The sequence below is a fragment of the Cariama cristata genome, unplaced genomic scaffold (assembly GCF_000690535.1).
Source record: "Cariama cristata isolate BGI_N322 unplaced genomic scaffold, ASM69053v1 scaffold5936, whole genome shotgun sequence".
NCBI classification, from domain to species: domain Eukaryota; kingdom Metazoa; phylum Chordata; class Aves; order Cariamiformes; family Cariamidae; genus Cariama; species Cariama cristata.
In genome coordinates, this window is record NW_009623693.1 from 11,865 (window position 1) to 33,414 (window position 21,550).

A 21,550-nucleotide genomic window follows, 5' to 3' on the forward strand; every position below is an offset into this window, starting at 1 on the left:
CCAAAATAAAATTTCAACACGTTGCTTTGTTTTATCAACCTGTTTCATGCATCTGTGCTGATACGCAAAATTTCTACTTGCTGCTTCCTAATTTCAAAAGATCTCAAACCTAGCAGGGAAGCCAGAGTCTATTCTCCTGTATTGTAAGACATCGATTTCATCCGTTAACCTACCATTGAGCCCATCCACTCCTCTTGGGTTGCCTTGATCAGACAGGACATCGGTCTTGATTTGAAGGTATCAGAGGTCCAGTTCTGTGCTTGTGACTAATCATCCTCACTGCTAAAAGCTGATGCCTCCCATCCACTCACCTTCCTAATTTCAGCATGTTGGGCTTCATCTGTCAGATACTGGAGATTATTAAAACTTTCTCCACTACATCAGAAGCACTTCAGTATCAAGTACTCTCTTCCAGTTACTTATGTGCCATAGTTATGTCCACCACGGTGCCCCTCTGTGGTGGGGAATTACTCTGTCCTTCACTGGTAACCTTGGCAACCCTTAAAGCTGTGCAATACTTGTATTTCATTAAGCTCTACCAAGGAACCAGACAAATAATCCAGCTGAGGAGGCTGTGCTCTAGCCGTACCACCCCTCAGTGGGACAGAAGTCCTCCCACCGTTTAGCAGCGGACTTGGGAGCTGCTCAACACAGATTCTCTGGACCTCTAACTCCAGCATCAAACATAACCATTACCATTTGAGCAGCATTTTACCTTTTCTGCTCCCAATCCTGAACAAACCAAAACCTTCTGCTCTACAATGCCATTTCCCAGCCCCACTCTATCTCACCAATCAGATCTCTACTCTGCAGGCCATAAGAAATAGTTCATTAAGGAACTCACTTATAGTTTTATGTATCAAAAAAAAAGAGTTAGAAGAGGCTGGCAAGGACTGGCTGTATGCAAACAGAACGCCAGAAGTGACCATCTGGCCACCTCATTTCATTGCAAAAATCAGTTTCCTCCTAAGGGAACAGAAACAATCCAAACCAGAAGCTGCAACAACCTTGCAAAATCCCAGCTGATGGGAAACACCTGCTTTACATTGCACACACACTTATGCTGCTGCCCAGATGCAGGTGTCCTTGTTTAAAAAAAAAAAGACAACCCTAAACCTAATTTACAGAAGAATGTAGGTCAAATGGCTTCATCTGTGGGTATCTATTTATTGCACATATTCTTCTGATAGAACTTCTATCCCTTATCATGGAAACACAAAGGAGGGCTACTAAGGGAAAGAAGGCAGATGGTGACAAGATAGCCAAGGTCATAATGAGATTTTTCAAAGCAGACAAAGAGAAGCTATCTAAAGCTTAAGATTGTATTTTTTCAGCCTTTTTTCCTAGCATGTAAAAGTACATTTCAAGAAATTCTAGCAGCAAAGAATAAAAAATCCAAATATATGCAAATACACAAACAGCACTAAAAAGGTGGTTTCTGTTGTGGGGTTTGGGTTGTTGTTTTTTGTTTTGAGATTTTTTTGTGGTGGGGTTTGTTTGTTTGTTTGTTTTGTTTTTTGAGTATTGCAAGCACCTGTCTGTTCGCCATCTCTGGTGACAACTCTTCCCACGACAGCATGCTGCTACACTGCTGATGCAGCATCCAGTGCCTCTCAGATTTCTTTCATGATTGCAGCAAAGTGTCGCTTCCCATCTAAATACAACATGGACTCTGAAATAAAGTGGAGAAAAGGGAGAACCACATTAGTAACTTGGTATCAATACTGAGCAACTACAGAGATTGGTAAGATCAAGAAGCAATCCACACTGTCATCAAAGCATAAAATAAACATGGTTTGCCATAAAATCCTGTTAAATTGTTCAAATACCAATAGTTCACCTATTAAAATGACCGATGTTCCAAAAGAAAGTCATATTTTCTACAGAGTTATGACAATGCCTTAATTGGATACTTGCCTCCATATGTTTTGGGAACAACCCGTGGGACGTCATTTTCTGACATAAACGTAAAATGGAAGATATTGGTGGTCTGGTGCTCCCTGGTATCTGCATCATAAACCTCACTGTGTACTCGAACCTGGATGTAGTTTTTTTCTGTGTAACAGACCTACACAGTTACAACAAGAGTTATAGTTCGTAGTTTATCACTGGTGCTGAAAAACTGTAGCAGACTTCATCACACTGCTTAACAAGAAAAGTCAAACACTCTCATAATGCACTATTCATTAACAGTGATTAACAGTGACTACAGCAAAGATAAGTTTTTCTCCTTTTCAGAAAGAAATCAATTCCTACCTGTCCAGAAAGCAGTAACAAGGATCCAACCTCAACTGGCCTCTGAAACATGATATCGTCAACAGATACAATAAAGGGTCTGGAACACCTGATCAAGAAAAAAGAGAAACTTCTTCTCAAGAATAACAAGGATGTTTGTAGAAATGTAAAATATTTCCTTGTCAGCATTTTAATGGAAGGTTACTAGAGCATAAATCTCTTAAACAGAGGCCATAGGAAGTGCTAAAGAATTATGTCATCACCCAAGACAAAAACAACTGGAGGAAATCTCTCGCAGAAATAAAAGCACACACTCTCTAAGAATACATTATTACATCATTATTGTATCTTATTACTTACACTTGCCAGGCAATCTTCATCCCGTCACTGCTGAGGCCTCAGTTTTCCAAGCACTGACATAAACCACTTAACTTTGTACCAGGCCATGCATACTCCATTAAACTTATGCGTAGACCTTTGCTGGGTGATGACCTCAGTCACACTTTCTAAGCACAAGCAGTTACTCAAGTTGGTCAGAAACCATTCCTCTCGTGCATGGAACAAAAAGATGTAGTGTTTATTTAATAGAATGCCTATTTTATATGGTTAGAAAGAAAACGTATCTTCAAAAGTCAATCCCAATAGCTTGGTAAGATAAAAGAAACCAGAAATAGGATATATTTTCGATCTTGACATGTAATGCTTAAAAACCAAGCTCTACGGAGCAAGATGCAAATCTCTTCATAAATACAACAGATGCTCTAAGTAAAACAGTGCTGTGCACTAATAGTGCAAGACGGTACCAGACACCTAGGTCCTTTCTACTCAGATTGTCATTAGGTCAGTTAGCTCGGCTGTCCGACCTATGTATGTGTGCACAGTGCTCTGGATTATACAAATATTGCTGGTCTACAACTCACCCATAGCTGCAAGCAGTTGCCCACCCCAGTTCAAATGCCTTTCTCATGAGAAAACCCCCGAAGATCCTATTGAAAATGTTCCGTTCCTGTATGCAGAAACAAAAATTAAACTGCTATATTGCACATATTCTTTTCAAAGCATTGTGTTAAGTCCGCACTTCAGTTCACAGTACTTAACAGAACTCCCAGCATCTGAACATATAAAAAAGCACTACTGTAATACATATGCAAAACTCCAAATGGCTGAGGCAACTTTACTTAATAGGAGCTCATCCAATTCATTTGACAACATAAGATTAAAAACTGAAAATTGTGTCAGCAACCAGAAGCCCAATTTAAACGCTTTGCAAAGGAATTTCTTTACACAAAATTAATAGTCTGGTAAGAAAACAAGGTAATTAAAAATCTTCTGTTTTGCAGTGGTAATCTATACAGACAATAGAAAAATGGCAAAAGAAACTAAGATCTCAATACATTGCAAGGACTGAAGAACTGAAACAAAATAATGGATTGACTGATCTTACAAGACAATTCATAAGTAACTGTTTCTGTAATTCATTAGTATTTTTAAAAATACCTGAGGATGGCAAATCTGTAGGCCTTTTAGCTTTGCATCTTCCATCCACACTGAATTGGGTGGTAATTTACGACTCCTGAAACTTACCGTCCTTTGGAAGAGAAAATAAACTTTATAGCCCACATTAGCAGAATTCAGCACGGCAAAAATGTACAAATAGCAAATGCAGACACACGCTAAAAAAAACCACCACCAAAAAAAAAAAAAAAATGCTCTCACTAAAAGCTGTGCCAACTGACCTTGAAGCCTTATCTAAAGTGACACTTTGATTTGTTACTGCAATAAGCCTATGCTCCTGATCATTCAAAAACTTCTGCTGATGTTCAAGTCTATGTGAATGAACAAGCTCACGGAAGGTACAAGAAAGGAAAGACGAATCACAGCCACAAAGCACACACTTTATCAGAAAAACCTTACTCTTGTTTTTTAAGTCATAGTGTGAAATAAAAGCACACAATGAGCTAACAAAGTAATTCAACATCGAACATGCAGATGGTTTGAGGTTTTCAAATCCAGATAGAATACGTACAAACTACATCTGCGAATTTTAAGGGAAAGCATGTCTCACTTTGGTAAACAGCTTTGAAAATAACAATTGTAAACTGTTAGTAAGTTAAATAAACTATAAATTATCCACAAATACAACACTGCACTCATGTCATTAGGCACTGTTCTATCACCATTGGCACTGGACAATTTCACACAAATCTCAAGTGTACGAGAAGTACAACAACAGTCTCCCTCAAATAACATTGTTAGGTATTATATTTAAAACACACTGCAAGGTTACCTGGTCAAAATATGGACAATTCCTGCCCTCACAGGCTTTTTTTCTACATATAATGGCAGAAAACTCTTAGACTGTGCAAGTCACATGGCTGCAAAACCATTCCATTCCTTTATTTGGTTAAACATCATTAACCTTTTTCCTCAAGATTATTCCTAACAGCTCGCTCAGAAGCTCTTTGTGCTTACACTGCGGCTTTCACCATCTTGGCACAGCTAACACTCTTCAACAACAGAAGATTCTCTTAAGAGATGCAGATGTCACATTGAAGTTTGTACCCATGCTTCAAACAAAACGCCAGACTTTAAATGGTGAAATGGGAAAACAAACTGCGTGCACTTACTCCAGGTTACCCTCCTACAAGCACCCACTCAAAAGGCACATTACTTATCTCTTTCATAAGACTTCAGTTCTCCTCCAGCCCTCCCCTTCTTGCCTTGTGTCCAATGTATTAAGGAATATCTCATGAACAATATTTCTTTCTTCTGCAGTAGGAGCCATTTTCAGTAAGGAAGCAGTGCTGAAATCAACCCGCTTCAGTTTGTTCACTAAACATTTAAAAAAAAAAAAAATCATATTAGAGTTCAAAGAAATAAAAAAAACCAACAAAACAAAAACCCCAAACATTTGGCTTGGCTCTGAAGATTTTAACCTGGAATCAGCTGTCTTTTTCCTTTTTTCTCTTTCCCCTTGTAAGTTAAAAGCTGTAACTTCACACTCTCACAGCTTCAAACAGAAATTTGGCTTTTAGAATTGACTGCATCAAAGGAAAAAAATAACGTAGAAGTTCACTGTTGTCTCACCAGCGTGACAACCTCTTATATATATACTATGATACCCACCCACTGCTCCTACAGAAAACTTAAGTACCCTTCTCAAAGTACAGAAAAATGTTTCAAACCAGTAACCTCCCAGAACAAACCATCTTCGTTCAGGTTTTGCCAATGGCATAAGAATGCAAATTTACGATAGAATGCATTACCATAGGCCACAATGATTGAAATTTTAGCTTACAAGACTTTCTGTTCAGTTTATTCAGTCTTTAATGTTTCCTTAATTCTCCGCTTTAAAATTCTAGCTTGAAACAAAAGGAGATGGAGCTACACACTCCTTCCCCTGCTCTCCTCCGCTCTTTTTCTGAGTCTCTTGCAGGCCCACTGCAGGGGCAATCCACAGCCGGGGCTCTAGGGCAGCCCGTGCTGCACTCGGACCTGAAGCGGAGCGAGCATCCTGGAAATAGAGACGTCTGGGGGTGCAGAGCACATCAGGAGTGCCCCTCTGTCAGTTCTGCCAAACAGAGTTTCCAAGAATGGGATAGCAGGCTTTTACACTCTCTTACGTTGCTGACACACAAGACAGAATGAAAACAGGATTTTAACCAAATGAGCAGCATTTCTAAGTAGCAGAACTTCTGAAGTTTACTTCCTTCCAGCTATTAAGTTGAACCCGAGGCAGACGTGCATACTACCAGGACATAGGACATACATTCCCCTTGCTTGATGATTTCTTCTTCTTCAGGGCTCTCAGGAACGAGTGGATTAACAAATGCTGGCCTACAGACAGGAATTTTTTTAAGTTACAAACTTCACAGGAATTTTTCCTGTAAATATATTATAACAGCCTTCCACTTTTGCTTACGTACACAATACCAGATGAAAAGACACGCTTCAGGTTATGAAATAATGTATTTATTTCTGTGATGTGCAGCTGCCAATAGAATATCACATTAACTGCCCCTTCACAGTTGAAGCTAAGTGATCCAATCACTATCTAGTATAATTAACAAAGAGTAAGTGATGCATTCTTCTTAAAGAGCTAAAACTGTACCCACAGATTACAATGAAGACTATTCAAGCAGAAAGCTGTTTAGAAACTCAGCAAATGAAGATGTGATGATCTGGGATAGTCTAAAACAGATATACAAAACTTGAATAGTATCATTCCTCCTGGAATAGAAAGAGCACAGTGCCGCAGCTAGCAAGTGTTTTTATAATCTGCATGTTCCCGTGACAGCCTTATCAACAGCCAAAAGCTGTTTACCACGTGTACCACTTATCAAAGATGATGATATGAGGCTGCCTTGCACACAAATTTGCATGTTTATTTTACTGCACAAATAAGTCCACTCTAACCTAATTATATAACATTTAATTATTTCTTTTCACAAGGAAAAACAAATGCTTATTTTCAAGAGCCATTCTTCCCCATAATGTCTAATAATTATTTTTCTATTTTCAACATTTATACAAATGCTCAGAACAACAGATATACACACATAGACATACACAAATATCTGCTGAACAATTCACCTCTGCCCCAAGCCTTTACTTGGGCTGGTGACAAGAGGCACACAGAGAGGATCTTTTTGCTTGGAACAAACTGCTCTTTCCTGGTTTGCTAAACCTCTGGATTTTGGAGACACACCAGCTCCTTCTCCATCACAGACCTCATTCTCCCTCTCCTTGCCTCAGGACACATCTACATCAGCTCTCCTGTCCAAGCCTCACGCTGCTGAGCTGCAAGTTTGCTACAGTCCAAAAGTCACACAAGCAAGTTTCTGTGGCACTACAACCAACCTAACAGACCCTGTACCCCTCTGAAGGGTGTTCACCTCACATAAATGCCCTCCTTATACGGACAGAATGCTTCCAAAACAGCTGGCTTGAAGAACAGCCACTGAAGTTTGTACCTCTCTGCACAAGCTCAGGTAGGCTTGTTCTCAATCTGCTACTGTCTAATTATAGCAGATTTGATGTAATTCTTTTGCAAAATAAGTCCTTAAAATGGGAACCATAAATACAAGTATTTTTTTAAAGTATAGTATGTTACTGGGTTCTAAAAAAAAAAAACAAACACCTCAAAAATCTGAAGGAAACCAACCTAATAACTACTCCTAACGTTATCAGAACTAAATAATTTATCAAGCAAAACCCCTTCATTAAACCTATCCCTCTTCATTAAATACAGGCAATTCAATTATTTAAACTAGTTAGAAACAGAAAATTGTTTATTACTTTTGCAGTCTATACAAGAAGGATGCAAGAAATACAACCAATTTTTCTGGTCCTGGAGTCACAAACCAAAACTGAAACTGAGCAGCCTGTTAGTTTAATGACTAAGGAATTACAGAGAGAGTAAAAGCAGAAAAATAAGAAAGTTGGTTTTCTTTTTGGGTTTTTTTGTTCTGGTGGGGGTTTTTTGTTTGTTTTGGTTTTGAGTTTCTGTTTGCTTGTTTGGGTTTTTTTAAGTTCTGTGGGAATACTTCTCAGTTCCATGTTACTCACATAAGCAAGTTTTAGGCTGAATTATTCTCATGACACCTATCATGTGTCTATTAGGGAATTAGTGGCATTATTGACTCAAAGACTCTTTAATCATTAAAACTCAATCTTTTCCATTTTTATGGCAAGAAGGCAATTCATTCTAACAACTACTAGAATGCAGGTGGGTTTTTACCAGCCTCATTCATTCCTGTGTTCATCAGGCCGGTCATTCAAACACAGGGAAAATCTGCTAAAGAAAAGGGTCAGATCCCAAGACTAACAGCAATTCCTGGTATCATCTTACTGCTGAAATCAACGCTTGGAGGCTTGCCACAGGAAAGTAACACTTGTCAGCAGAAAATACCGACTATGTGATTTATTTATCACCTCCACTATATGGCTTCTACACATACACAGCAAGCTGCTGTGTTTGCTGTTTTCACCATAGCAGGAGTATGGAAACTATTTTCCTGTCCTACAAATTACCGTTTATTCTCTGGATCCCGGGCCACCATGACAAAGGTTGCATCTAACACAGGGCTGTAATCACCATCGTGTAGCTAAGAGAGACAGGAAACAATTATATTTTTAAACTCTAAAATTGTAAATGTGCTTAGCAAGCTATTTAGTTGACATCTTCTACTACGCCATCATACTGTTAACGTTGTTTACTTTCATATTCTGTTACCCCTTCCAAGATCTCTCTCAGTAAGTCAAAGAGAAGGAAATGACATAAATTAAAACTCTAGTTTCAGGAATTCTGCAATGTAAATATTAAGCAGGAAATGCTTCTTAACTACTACTTCCAGCTGGGAGGGGAAGAAATCAACACAAGCATTGTAGAAGGACCCACTTACCCTTTATTCTGAGAAACACCAAAACATTTTTTTTTTTTTTTTTTTTAATTAAAACCAAATTGCCACTAATGCCAGCACTGTGAGAAGTTCGGACAATAAAGGTGTAACATTATCTTCTACATCAGCGACTTTACTTAAGGAGACCAACTGAATTAAAAAAAGAAAAATTTACCTGTTTATCTGTTCTATAGCCACTAATACCACTTCAGTGTTTACAGCATATCTTCATTACTCTAAATAATTAAATAACTGAATTAATGTTTCAGCTAACTAATCAACTATTCTGTAAATATTCAACAGAAATATTAAGGATTTTTTAATTATTAATATTCCTTTTGCTGCCTGCACAGTGTAGCCTAGTTACACCCTTCATTAATTTTTCTATTATTTAGTATCTAATAACTTACTACAAAAAATATGCTACACAGTAGATACCAACATTAAAATTTATAAATCTATAAAATGCAAAGGTATAAGGAAAACAAAGTTTTTCAAAAGCAGGGATAAATGTATTTAAGAACATGCAGAGCACAGCCACCTATTTTTTCTGTAGGAGTACTGTGTTGCAGTTTAATTACAAAATGCTGGTTAGGAAAAACGCATGTCCTGAAAGAAAGAGTAGCAACAGAGTACCTTGCTGCACCTAGACTACTGGAAGTCGTCTTGGTCTTGAAACACTAGGGCTGTCTTAAGCCCTTCAAAAACAGTTATTCTAGAAAATATAGTTTAGGTTGCTCATGTCATCATCCAGAATTCCTCCTGAAGCACCTCATGCCTGTCATAAGATGGAAAGAAGTCGCGGGAACTAACCTGCAGCATGTGCATCTTCACTTCCATTGAGGTCCTCCCAACCCAAGAAACATTGCCTGTGAACTTGATGTCACAGTCTGGATATATAATCTTCTTGCACAAATCTACAAGACAAACATTAGAGGTTACTGGAGACAGATCACTTGCGTCTCATATTAGAAAGTCCGGATTCTCTAAGATCTTTGTGTGTTCTGCAAGCAGCAACACACGTAAAGACAACCCAGAAAAGACAGCTGTTGCAAGGGACCACACTCCTAGCCTGCAGTTTCTGCCTCATTAGGCTTCTAAAGCCAGAAGAGGAGGAGGAAGCAGGCACACCGGTGGCAGACAGATGGCAGACCCACAGAAGTCTTCAGCAGAACCCGTGACACAAGCAAGGTCCAACTCCACCAGAACAAACACTGATCAATAATGAAGCAAAGAAACTCACGTGCCAAAATAAAACCAAACACAGAAGTGCAGGAAGCGTGAAAGTTGTATTTTGAAGGGAAGGGAAATATGAAATGCTGAAAAGCATCTACAAACCCTCCTCCCCTCAGCAAAAGCCACAGTACTCAGAGTTCAGAGCCAAAACAAGATGAAGGAGAGTGAGGACGACATCCTCGGTAACAACCACGGGAAGGCAGTAGCTGCTGAAAGAGTAAGACAAACAGATGAAACCGTTTCTACTGACCAAATTGCCACTTACTGATTTTATCCACCAGAGCTGTAACTATTGATAAGGGAGACCTTGGCTGCATTTCCTGCTTGGTGTGAGTGTAGCAAATAAGAACTGTGGAGAGACCAAAAATGGAGTCAGCTCTTTAACAAAAACTTCAGTGAAGTGGGTCAAAGCCATCTTTGTGAAGCATGACAAGTACCTGCAAAACACGAACTAAAGATTCATACTGTAGGAGGGCACGTCTTCTACATTGTCATGTGTGTAACTCACAGGATTGCTATAAAGAAAACAGCCTTTCAGCAGCTGTCTCAGTAATACGCATATTTACTTACTACAAAGAGAAATTCAGTCGAGCACTTTAAATCAACCCATCGCTCCACTTCCAATCTCACATAATCTCTTCCCCCTACCCCTGCAGCCCACTCTCTCAGATCCTTTCTACCTTCTATTTTGATTTCATGCAGGTTGTCCAAGGATACATGCTATCTAAGGACTTATTTTCAAATACAGATTCCTTTAAAGGGATGCAGATTAGATAAACTGTGCCTTACAGGCATGAAAACACAGTCAGAGGTATTTATCACACTGTAATTACTACTAGCCAAACCACTATTTAAATTAATTATCTCTGCTCATAAGAGCACATCCAAGTAAACAGACTCCTTAGAGTAATACAAGGCTGCAAAGCTTCTTTTTTTTCTAGTACTCATGCGATTTTCACTCAACACAGATTTCCATAATCAAAAGTATCTGTTTGTACTTAATGAGATAAGAGAGAAGGAAGATATCTGTCCTTCCAGGTAACCCAAGATTATTTTTTCCCTAAACTTACTGAAATCACAATTCTAAAAAATGTTATGCCTATCAACTCATGCCATCAATATGATTAGTAAGAGTCTGAGTGGGATTTATCAGAATCCTATTGCAAAAGACAAAAAATTAGAAGATCTGCTGAGATCACAGAATATACTGCGGGGGGAATGAAACAGTACATTTTCCTGTGAAAACCACCAACCATCTTGAATATTGTGTAACTGGGACAGAACCTTGATTAACCCAGAACGATACATCCCCAGCGGAACTGACTGAAGCCCAGTATGACTACAAACAAAGCAAAGACATTCTGCGCTGCAACAGGAAAAACCTAAGATTTCCACAGATTTCTAGGGAAAATGAACAAGGCACAGAATGAAAGACAGGCTCATCTCATCTACCAGTGGAGGGTAGCAAACAGTTTCAAGTCTTCTTTTCTAACTCAGGACAGGTACTGAAGCTAGTATAAGAAATATAAAGTCATCTAGCTATTTTGTCTACCCTTGATAAACCGGTGACACGCATTCACTTGTTTCTCTGCCTTCCTCAATTTTGCCCACTTGGACCCACAGAAGGTCTTTCTTTCCTGCCAAAAAAAACCTGTTCCATTCAGCACTTTCCCTTAATAAGCACTTATTCTTTGTCAAAAACCTCCATCAAAATGCTCCCAAACCGCTACAGAACTTTGATGAAGAAGAAAGTCACCTGCTGACTTTAAGAGAAAAGTATCTCCAAGTTATTTTAACAGCCTAGCACTTATTTTAGGTGCAAAACAAAAGTCAAAGATCTTGAACTTTTAAAGACCATGAATAAATGAAATGGAGAAAAAAAAAAATTAAGACAGCTAACTCATGAAGCAACCGATTGTTTTTACCCTTAATATCAATTTGGAGACGGAACCCAAGAATCTATAGCAAGTGTCTTCATTTGTTCTCAATGGATACATTCTGTTCTCTCCAGATTATACCCCCTTATCCCCAAAGGGAAGATTAAGATATTTGCACCTCACTATCTGATGGGTTTTGTGTTTTGGGTGGTTTTGTTTTTTTAAGATAAAAATAATACGTTTCAATTTGAAATAGCACACTCTGCAGACTTTCTCTGATTTAACACACAATGCAGATTCATAATCTAGGATCATTTCTCAGTAAATTATTCTTGTAGCTGCTCCTTTACAAAATTGTCAGAGGCAAAAAGCTGAAGCTGAGCAATTTTGATTCTGTCTGTTCTCTATCATCCTTTCTTCTCTTTCAGCATCAGTATCTTTTTTTTTCCTTCCCCTCTGAGACAGCGCATTGATGTGATTCCCTCCCTGAGGTCACAGTACATCACAGCAGTGCTCAACAGTACTCAAGCTCACTTTGTCTGCATTACTTGTGCATTCTAAAGAAGGGCATAGATACATACCTCCTAAACTGTCCAGGTCTTCAAGTATCCTTCCAAACCTGTAAGAGATGTTTTTTGACAATTAAATACCTACATACGAACGAAATGAAAGCGGACACTTTCCTGTATGCGTAACATAGTTGCTTTGTTACCTTACACTGTTGTGTACATTCAAGTACTTTTCTCTTATTTCAGGTTGACTTCCTAAAGGTAGAATAACTTCCAAGTAGCTATCCTTCATTCTCCTAGGAGGGAGATCTTCCTGCCGTTTTGCCAGTAAAGTATGAAGAGCTTTTCTTTCTTGCATTGCTTGCACATGATCCCTGGTAAGAAAAAAAAAACCAAAACCAACACTCTGGGGTATGACAACAGAACTGCAACCCTAGCTAAAAGATTTTACATTGAAGATTATCCAAATGAAAACAAAAAAGTAGTAAAAATAGCAAGACACAGTAAGCGTGCCTTGAAAAGAAAGTGAAATGAGCATGATGATACGCTAAGCAAGACTACTGCAGAAAATTTTTAAACAGTTTTGTGTACAACTAGCAAGCACACACTTTGCACTAAAGAGATGAACAAAATTTATCTAATTCTGAATGCTACCAAAATAGTTCCCGTTGATGAAAAGAACAAATCAGACATAATTTAACCTATGAGGTTTTGTGCATATTCATGTCTTCCATAGCTACTGCATCACAACTCTTCCTACAGTGCCAATTTTAAAGGACTGTCAACTTACAACCTCTCCCAAGAAGTAAAGCAGATGTATAGTGTTGGGTTAGTACTAACAAAGAGAACTAATCTGCCAAGACTTGCTATCATCCACAGGTGAGTTCTCCTTTTACAGCATCAGTTCACACAGCATACACTTGATCAGCAAGCGAAAAGAAAGGGAAAATTAATCTGTTTCTCTCTTCCTACCCAGTCCTCTTACGATTATACAGGAAAGTTATAGAAAGAAACAATACAGAAAAGGGAGCACTACCACCTCAGAGCTGCTTTTCCAGCACCTCCAAGTCAGAGGGGTTGCAACTCTCACCCGGCATTAAGGGCCAACTTACTGTCACTTCTTTCCAATCTACCAAGTTGGTTCCTTGCACAGCTATCTACAAGATATAACAATCTTGCCCAACACTCTCTCTTACCTGTTTCTCCAAAGTTCCCTCGCCTTAAAAGTACAACCTGACTGAACGAAGCAAGTATCTCATAACACCCCTAGAATCAACAACAAAGCATAAAAAAACCTAAGGGTTAAATATGCAACAGTTCCGGTATAAAGCCAAGGAGTATGCAAAACTATGAATCCATTTCATAGAACAAGAGAAGGCATAAAACATTATGTAACCAAACTTCATTTTAAACTTGTGGATATGTGCCATTCATTCAGTTGTGCATGCTGCTTTGCCACTGTGTTTAACAAAACCAATTTAAAAAAAAAAAAGAAAGAAAAAAAAACAACAGAAAGAACCGAAGGGCCAAAAAGAAAATGCGTCTTAAGCTTTGACTTTGAATGAATTCTGGGTATTAGCCATTTAAGATGAAAACATTTTTGGCTTGAGTTTTATTTTTAGAAGAGAGGTACAAAGCAGCCACTTTTCAACATACTTATATTCCCTTTTTTCTCTTTAATAATTTTTGGGGAAATACGAATAATCCATGATCAAAGAAAGTAAAAGTCTAGTAGAAAATTTCATTTAGTTTTGTTTGTTTTAAATATGAAATATGGTTTACCTCATCTGGGCAACATAACTACTGCGGAGTTCAGAGAAAAGAGAAAGGTAACAACCTCCTCCACAGGGTTAATGTTCGAAGTTATGCCACTGCATAGACATAGAATATACTAGATGACAAAGGAAAGATGCAATGTCCAAGACAACGCACCTTTATGCTTTTTAAAATACTTGTTTTCGAGGTCTTTCAGTGAAAGGTTTAAGAGAAATTAATGAGAGACTAAATTAGAAATTTGTCTACAAACACAGAGAAACCAAACAATAAAAACGTAACTACATTCTGTTTCCACCAGTCCCATCCTGGCTCCTCTGAGGTCTGCAGCAGAACTCTTCTTGACTTCAGCTTCAGAACGTGCTCTTCAATACACAGAAGTATTGGACCCAAGGCAGTAACATTGTTCAACGGATACATACTGTTACACACTGTAGTACCAGTCATACAGGAACAACGCTTCACCTAAGTATTAGTTAATACCTGCCCTAAACACTCTGAGAAACGACACTATTTATTTCTGAAATGGCCACAACTCTATCTAGACTATAATTAGCAATGAACAGATTAATAGTTGTAACCACAATTTCAGTACAAAACCAGAATAAATATATAAGCAGGGTATTTCTTTCCAATACAAAATGCCACTGGCCTTTACAAGAGAAACCATAGAATCACAGAATGGTTTGGTTGGAAGGGACCTTAAAGCTCATCCCATTCCAGCCTCCCTGCCATGGGCAGGGACACCTCCCACCAGACCAGGTTGCTCACAGCCCCATCCAACCTGGCCTTGAACACTGCCAGGGATGGGGCACCCACAGCTTCTCACGAACCAACGTTTTCTTTTAGCAAAATTAACAGCCGAAGGCGTTCCTCCAACATGCACCTCTCCTCTCTCCCAGCCATCCAGATGCATATCCATCAGTCCTTCCCTAGATCCCATTTCAGGACCCCTGCCAAGCTATTCTCTTGGGTTTGTCCTCTTTAGTCATTCTGTGGCCTAACTCAACTAAAGCACTGGCTGTTCAGTCTCCACATGTACCAACTCTCTGTCACTCCATTTTACAAGTGGGATCTCAAAGGCCACATGATCCATGTCCTCCAAACCTCCCTTCCCTGTATTAAACCCACCATTCTCAAGCACCCCCAGCTATGGGCTCCCCAGCTTTACTTCTTCATGGCAGTTGAAGCATACATCACTCTGCAAACCATTTCTGCTGTATTTTATACAGCACAAGAGACGTACCTATCTAAGAAAACCACTGCTGTGGTGATCCTGGCTCCAGTCTGCTCTCCTTCCAGGGTGGGAGCAGTGGGGGAAAAGAAACGGACGGAAGATCAGATTTGACCAGAGCCCTCTAAAATCTTGATCCTTGGATGGTATTTCCTTATGGTGTGGCTCCTCCCCAGCCATTCTGGGCTGCAGGAAAAGCTTTTTAAAAATCAACTTCTAGAGCCCTTTTCAGCTGACCTACTGAAAATTTCAAGCCCCCTCATGCTTGGGTACCAGTTTCACTAAGCAAAAATCAGCTTCCCAGATTCAGGTATTTTCTTTAGCGTCCCTATAATCCTGTTTAGATAAACCTAGTCAGGAGGCCTGGACACATCAGACACTCCACCCCGGCAAGTCTCTCCTCATTTCCCTACCAGTGCACAAAGTGTGAAAGAAGACTTCAGCAAACACAGCAGTAGGAAAATTAACAATCAACGCAATAAATATGGGACCAACGAAACTGCAATATGTAATTCCCCCAGACTGCTATACTGACTTTTTCAGAACTGTTAATAGCAGAAGCTGACAGTCAACTCTGGCTTATTCAATGTAATAGAGGGGGAGGAAGGTAACCTCAATAAAGCCAAAACATCAATGATTTACATTGTATGTAAATTACTCTAAAATTAAGTTCAGCAGAGAAAAGAAATGCCCAAGATGCTCCTGACTAAGGAGACCCCGATCCCAAGCTGACAATTTTCCGAAGTGACATGGGTGCTGCCAGGCCACTCGTAACGCAGCCTGCTTTGCACCAAAACAGCTCCGCTGCCTCTAAATCCAGTGCAGGATAAATCCACCATGTGGGGAACACACCGACAGAGAACTCAAGAGGTAACAGCAACATAGCATTTCCAGACAGACTCTACAGCTCTCAAACTTCCACCAGCATCAAAGCTAATGGGAGAACCTTGTAAGCAACAAGATCACCTATTTTGTTCCTTTTGTGCTAAAGATCTGCCAGAGAAATCTCAGAAGTTTGTGATCCACAAAGTAACAATTCAGAAATCTTGTTTGCATTACTTTTTAGCTGGATCTTTTTTGTTCCCCAGCCACCAAGCTAACATTGTTAACTTCCACTACCAGAACCCTGAGCTCTACCTGAGTTTCACAAATAAAGTAAAATACATTTAATGTACACTGTACCTCCAGTTGGTAGATGCTCCCACTATATCCCTCAATCTGCTCCGCACTGAAAAAAAAAAAAAAAAATCAAAGCAAATCAAGCTTAGTTCTGCAAGTGATGAACATGAGGTTGCTTGGTGCTAAAAGGCACAATCCTCATCCCAGAACAGGAAAATTAAGCAAATTCATGCAAATAGCAGCCCAGAAACAAAAGTTTGGCCAAACTCACTGATGCTGTTAGTAGGCATATCACAATAATGGGTTGAGTAACATGATTCCATAGCTTATTGTGTATAGCCAACAAAGAGTGTTTGTTAATGCAATCAAACACCTGCGGTGCTAATTAACAGCTGAAAGAGACAGCAGATCAAGATCAGATTGAGGAATTTTGATGTGAAAATATTTAAGCCTAAACACAAACAAACTGTGGAGATAACACAAATCAGAAAGTCGTAAGAGAACATGAAAAGGAACAGTGTAGCTGGGAGACAGGGAATGAGGGGAGTGCTATTTAAATCACCCCACCCATGAAGGCAGGTAACGCCAGCAGACTGGCTGTTGCCAGCAGGGTTTCATAGCTTCAATTTTTAGCAGTCCCAAAGAACATGGTGTGAAGACACTGAAGACAGGCCTATAAAATTGATTCTGGCACCACTGGCACCATCACAGTCAATACTGGTTCTGCACAAGTTTTTCCTAAATTTCAAGAATAATCTGCATAAGCAGTTTTTCTACTCTTTCCTCGGATGAGGCTATTAAGCGTGCTAAGGTTCCATCAAATCTATCAAACTACTCCATCACTGTTAGGCAGGTGAATGCTTGCTACTTGGAAACACCTGAAAACAAGCAGCAACAACTCCCAAGCTCACAACAGAAGCTGAGAATTGTAAAGTAGTGATTCCTTGCTTATTTACAAAGATTTTTTATATAAGGGGGTTCAAATATTAGGACAAAATAATTAGGGACATATTGAGGAAGGGCTACCAAAAAAAAATCCAAAATTTCATGGTGAAACAGAAAGATGGCTGCTGGCGACTTACAAGCTGATCCTTTATACTTTTAGGTTATTAGATACCATCAGGCTCGGCACTCTTGAAGCTAAATGCCCGGTCAGTGATCAGCAAGCTGTCCTGTGAACCCCGGGGCGAGCAGAGCCTGATTTCCTAGGCATTTCAATGACCTCTCTCTCTCTCAGCCAGATCCACTCGGCTCTGCCCCGCTCCTCCCCACGCAGCCCCTTCGGCTTCCGCTGCTTTCCTGCCCATGTCCCCCCACCACCACCACAACACCCCTAGCTTCCCCCTCTTGTTCCTTCCCTTGCAACACCCTCGGCTCCCGTCCCTGCACTCCCACCGCTCCTGTTCTGCCTGCTCTCCGGACACGCACCAGGATAGGTCGTGAGTAGCCCAGAGGTAGGCGAGGGGCGGACTGCCCACCCGCCAGCACAGAGACCCCACTCACTCGCCAGCTGCCGGCAAACACCATGGTCCGTGGCTGACCCCAACCCTAGCTCTGGCACCCTAACGAACCTCGCATTCGGAAGCCAATTTTCACAAAGCTTGTGGAAACACGTTTCTCTTCCAGATTTGTGCTCTTCTATTTTGGCTGACATCAAGCAATAAAAGGTTCTGGAAGAAGAGGGGGACAAGAAGATAAGCAGACAGTGACAAAACAGATTGCTTAGGCCTCATTTCTTTAGGAAATTAGGCTAAAAACATGTTTTGAAATGACAGAAGTTCCACTACTAATTCCAAGAAAAAAAAAATTCCAATGAGAGAAACTGATTGAAAAATCTTAGATTTGATTTGTTTTTTGGAAGAGGCAAAGCTCCGATTCTTTTTTTCCTTAAGAAGCAGCAGGCTTGTTTACAGACTACGTACACTACTTTCTTGTTACTCATACTCCACCTGTGAAGATGCCACTGCATGCATCCCATCAATACAGTGTCAGCAGAAACACTGTTACAGCTTCTAGAACACAAAACCTCAATTTTCCAACAGTGTGCAAACTGTGCTGGGATGGAGGGGGAACAAACAGCACTTTCTCTTTCCTTAAACGAAGTTCATCTTCCTTTTCAACTCTAAAGAGGTAAAAAGCTCTGAAAAAAATATCTCAGGTCCAAACCTGCAAACATGTAGGTACGTTGTTAGTCCCATTTAATATTTGTGATTTCAATTTTAGGCATACGAGTAAACATTTGCCAGGCTGAGACCACATAATTTTTATTTGAATAAAAGGGAGAAAGCATAGAAGTGTTTCTAAAACGTTGCCAAGCTAAATCTAGTCCATTTTACAGGCTCATAAGTACATAGTTTTTCTCTTTTTTCCCCCCTGGGAAGACTATACTGCTCTTCTAGACATTAGTTCTCTTACTTATATTTTTGTTGTAAGTACTTACGCATAAAAATCCATAAACTCTTTTCTCTTTTCTTATTTGGCAAATGTCTTAAATGTGCAAAACAATTACAGCAAATGGGGCTCATCCATCGTTACCATGTTGCGTATTTCACACTATCTCCTAAACTGTGATCAGTGGATCATTAATGCCAGAGCAGCAGGGTCTGAGTCTATCGGCACTGTGCTGTGACGAAGGACACGAGGGCAGGCGGACAAGGTCCCCGCATTCATCTCTGCCACTGACATCCATGCTCCCTGCGGCCGGTGCCTCCCCAGGCTGCATCCAGGTTCAGGCAGACCGCCACGATGTATTTTACCACCACTTTTGGAACAGAGCTTGGTCTGGACTTCAGTGAAAGATGCAGATTCAAATGCCTAAAATGAAGCTAAGTACTGCAGGAGTTGCTGCGTAAGAGATTTTGTATCCCATAAGCCTCTTAGAAACGAGTTATCCAGCACACCACCAGAAACACGGCGTGCTGACAGGGATCTAGTACAACAATACTGCCACAAGTAAGATCAGAGCCATTCACTGAAGGCAAAGAGGCTTTAAGCAAGTTGACAGAGAAGAATAATAGCATTTCACTTTTCATGAATGCTAAAGTAAGGGAAAACAGTAGCTGAGTAAGTTTAGTGTTATAGCAAGTATTAAAATATGTACAGATTACCACAACACACCATTATTCACATGAATGGGTAAGTGTCCTGTGGAGTGGAAAACACAGGTTAGATAACAATTAAAAGAAACAATGCAAATTACACTCAGTAAGTAGATATCTGATTATTCTACCTGTTTGAGTTCCATTTAAGTACATGTTCCTTAATTTTAGTAAGCAACTGTAGGCAACCTGTCCCTGGCCTGATTTACAGTCAGTATCTTTGTGTTCTCAACAGAGTGCACCCTTTCCTTCAGAGCCAGCTTTCCAGTTCCTTTGTCTGCTGGCTCTGCGTAGCATCTGCCTGCAGTGCAACTCCAAGCAGTTTTTCAAACTTGGTGCTACCATGTACTGTTGACAAACACTATTAACTTTGGAACGAATACATGGAGCATTTTCCAGGAAGCAGGATCAGAGTTATCTCAGAGGAAACTTCCAAAGCCCTGCTTCATGTAGCTTTTGGGAGAACCATGGAAGAAGTGAGGGCATTCACAACTGGCACTCAAAGTTGGGAGGAAGCATGTGAAAAGCTAGTAAGACTATTTGGTGTGTTGTGAAAGCATGGAAACCAAACTAAAGGAAACTAGTTTACACAACAGCAAAAGTTTGTTTAACATTATTTAAATGTTACCATTTTGGAACAGAATCTCAAATATTTACAGTTATCACAGTCCAAAAAATATTAGTATTCCTTGGAAACCACAGGCAAGGCCAAGATGGCCTCACTGCTTCACTATTTTTACTGGCCTTCAAGGTGGTATCATTATCAAATATTCAAATAAAAGAGCAGTGTAATATTTGCAAGTATGCAATATTCTGTATTTTTGCTTCTCTCCTTTTAACCTCCCAAATTACTATTTATTAACAATAATGAAAAGAAGTTCTCTAACAACAAATAACCCCCATCATCTCTTTTACTGGATAACCTATGGTTTCTATTTAGAGAATAAAGGGGAAAAGAAGATCTCAGAAACAAGCAGAACTCCATGAAGGAATTATTTGTACCCAGCTCCAGCCCTTTTCCTCCCTCTCTTTTCTCAGTACATGGGATTAGAATGCAAGAAAACTTTTTTAAAAGCTTCTGAAACAGGAACGTGGTTTATTACTACTGGAGCACTAAAACAATCTGTCAACACAAAGCTCTATTGACAAGAACATTTTCACAAGGCAGTGCTGCTGATCTGATTAAAAGATTTCTCTAAGTTTACAAAATTAACAGTATTGACACATTAAAAGTTCCGTAAGACATTATTTCCACTCAGCTCCTCCATTTCTTGGCTATTCTCTCCAGTCGCTGTAGCACCTGTCTGTACTATGTTGACTTTCTATCTAGAGCCAGCTTGAGAAGCAGTTGTCCTGCCAGAAAAGAATCACAAGCTCCTCCAAGACTAAAGAACTAGACAAGCCTCTAAATCTGCAACTTCAATGATTATGCATATGTACTGCCATTAATCTATAAAAACGCACAGTGATTTTCCGCTACTTCCTAAACACTTACACTATGAGCCAACAGTAAAGGGCATGTCCCTTATCCAAGCCACACTAACACATGACCGGCCACCACCTTGAAACAATAGACTCCTTCGAAACACTGCTAAATCTTCTGAAGTACAGCCAATTACTTTACCTTCAGACATATCAGGAAGCACTGGGGAGCCGCTGGTCCCAGAAGTGAGTGTCCTAGCCAGAACAGAAGGAAGCTTCCTCATGGTGCACAAGCTATAAGGAGAGCAGAATTCAGTGTCATTAAAACTAATACCATGAAAATGATTTAGAATTTATTTTTGGAATGGCACCGATTACTTCAGAATCCCCACTCCTTATTTTTAGCCTGATTTTTAGAACCAGATACAATCAGTACAACAGTTCCAAGCCAGGTGAAATTCCAACTGATACGTGGTCCTTCTTTGAACGCAGGAAGGAAGGATGATTTGCTGGTGGTAACTGTTCTCTTCGCTGACTACTCATATGCGCTGGGACAGCCAGCTTAGACCGAACACCAGCTTTTACCCTGCAGACATCCTAACGCAGACAGGGTCCATGTGCATCTAGGAAATCATCCATGACCCTA

General features: G+C 39.8%; 1 protein-coding gene across 2 annotated transcripts; it reads right to left on the reverse strand.

Annotated features, from left to right (window-relative positions):
• Window positions 1–1,613: 1,613 nt before the first annotated feature.
• ACOT9 (acyl-CoA thioesterase 9) lies at window positions 1,614–21,188 on the reverse strand. Of its 2 annotated transcripts, none has more exons than XM_009702851.1 (14): window positions 21,107–21,188; window positions 16,448–16,493; window positions 12,462–12,632; window positions 12,331–12,368; window positions 10,138–10,221; window positions 9,450–9,553; window positions 8,269–8,342; window positions 6,005–6,072; window positions 4,956–5,067; window positions 3,733–3,823; window positions 3,156–3,241; window positions 2,257–2,344; window positions 1,918–2,068; window positions 1,614–1,672 (listed from the first exon to the last, which is right to left on the reverse strand). In XM_009702851.1, exons 1-14 carry the CDS (start codon window positions 21,186–21,188, stop codon window positions 1,614–1,616), a joined length of 1,254 nt encoding a protein of 417 aa, XP_009701153.1. The 2 variants fall into 2 exon arrangements, with proteins under 2 accessions (XP_009701153.1, XP_009701154.1); XM_009702852.1 differs by lacking the exon at window positions 21,107–21,188 and adding an exon at window positions 19,502–19,511.
• Between the last annotated feature and the right edge of the window lie 362 nt (window positions 21,189–21,550).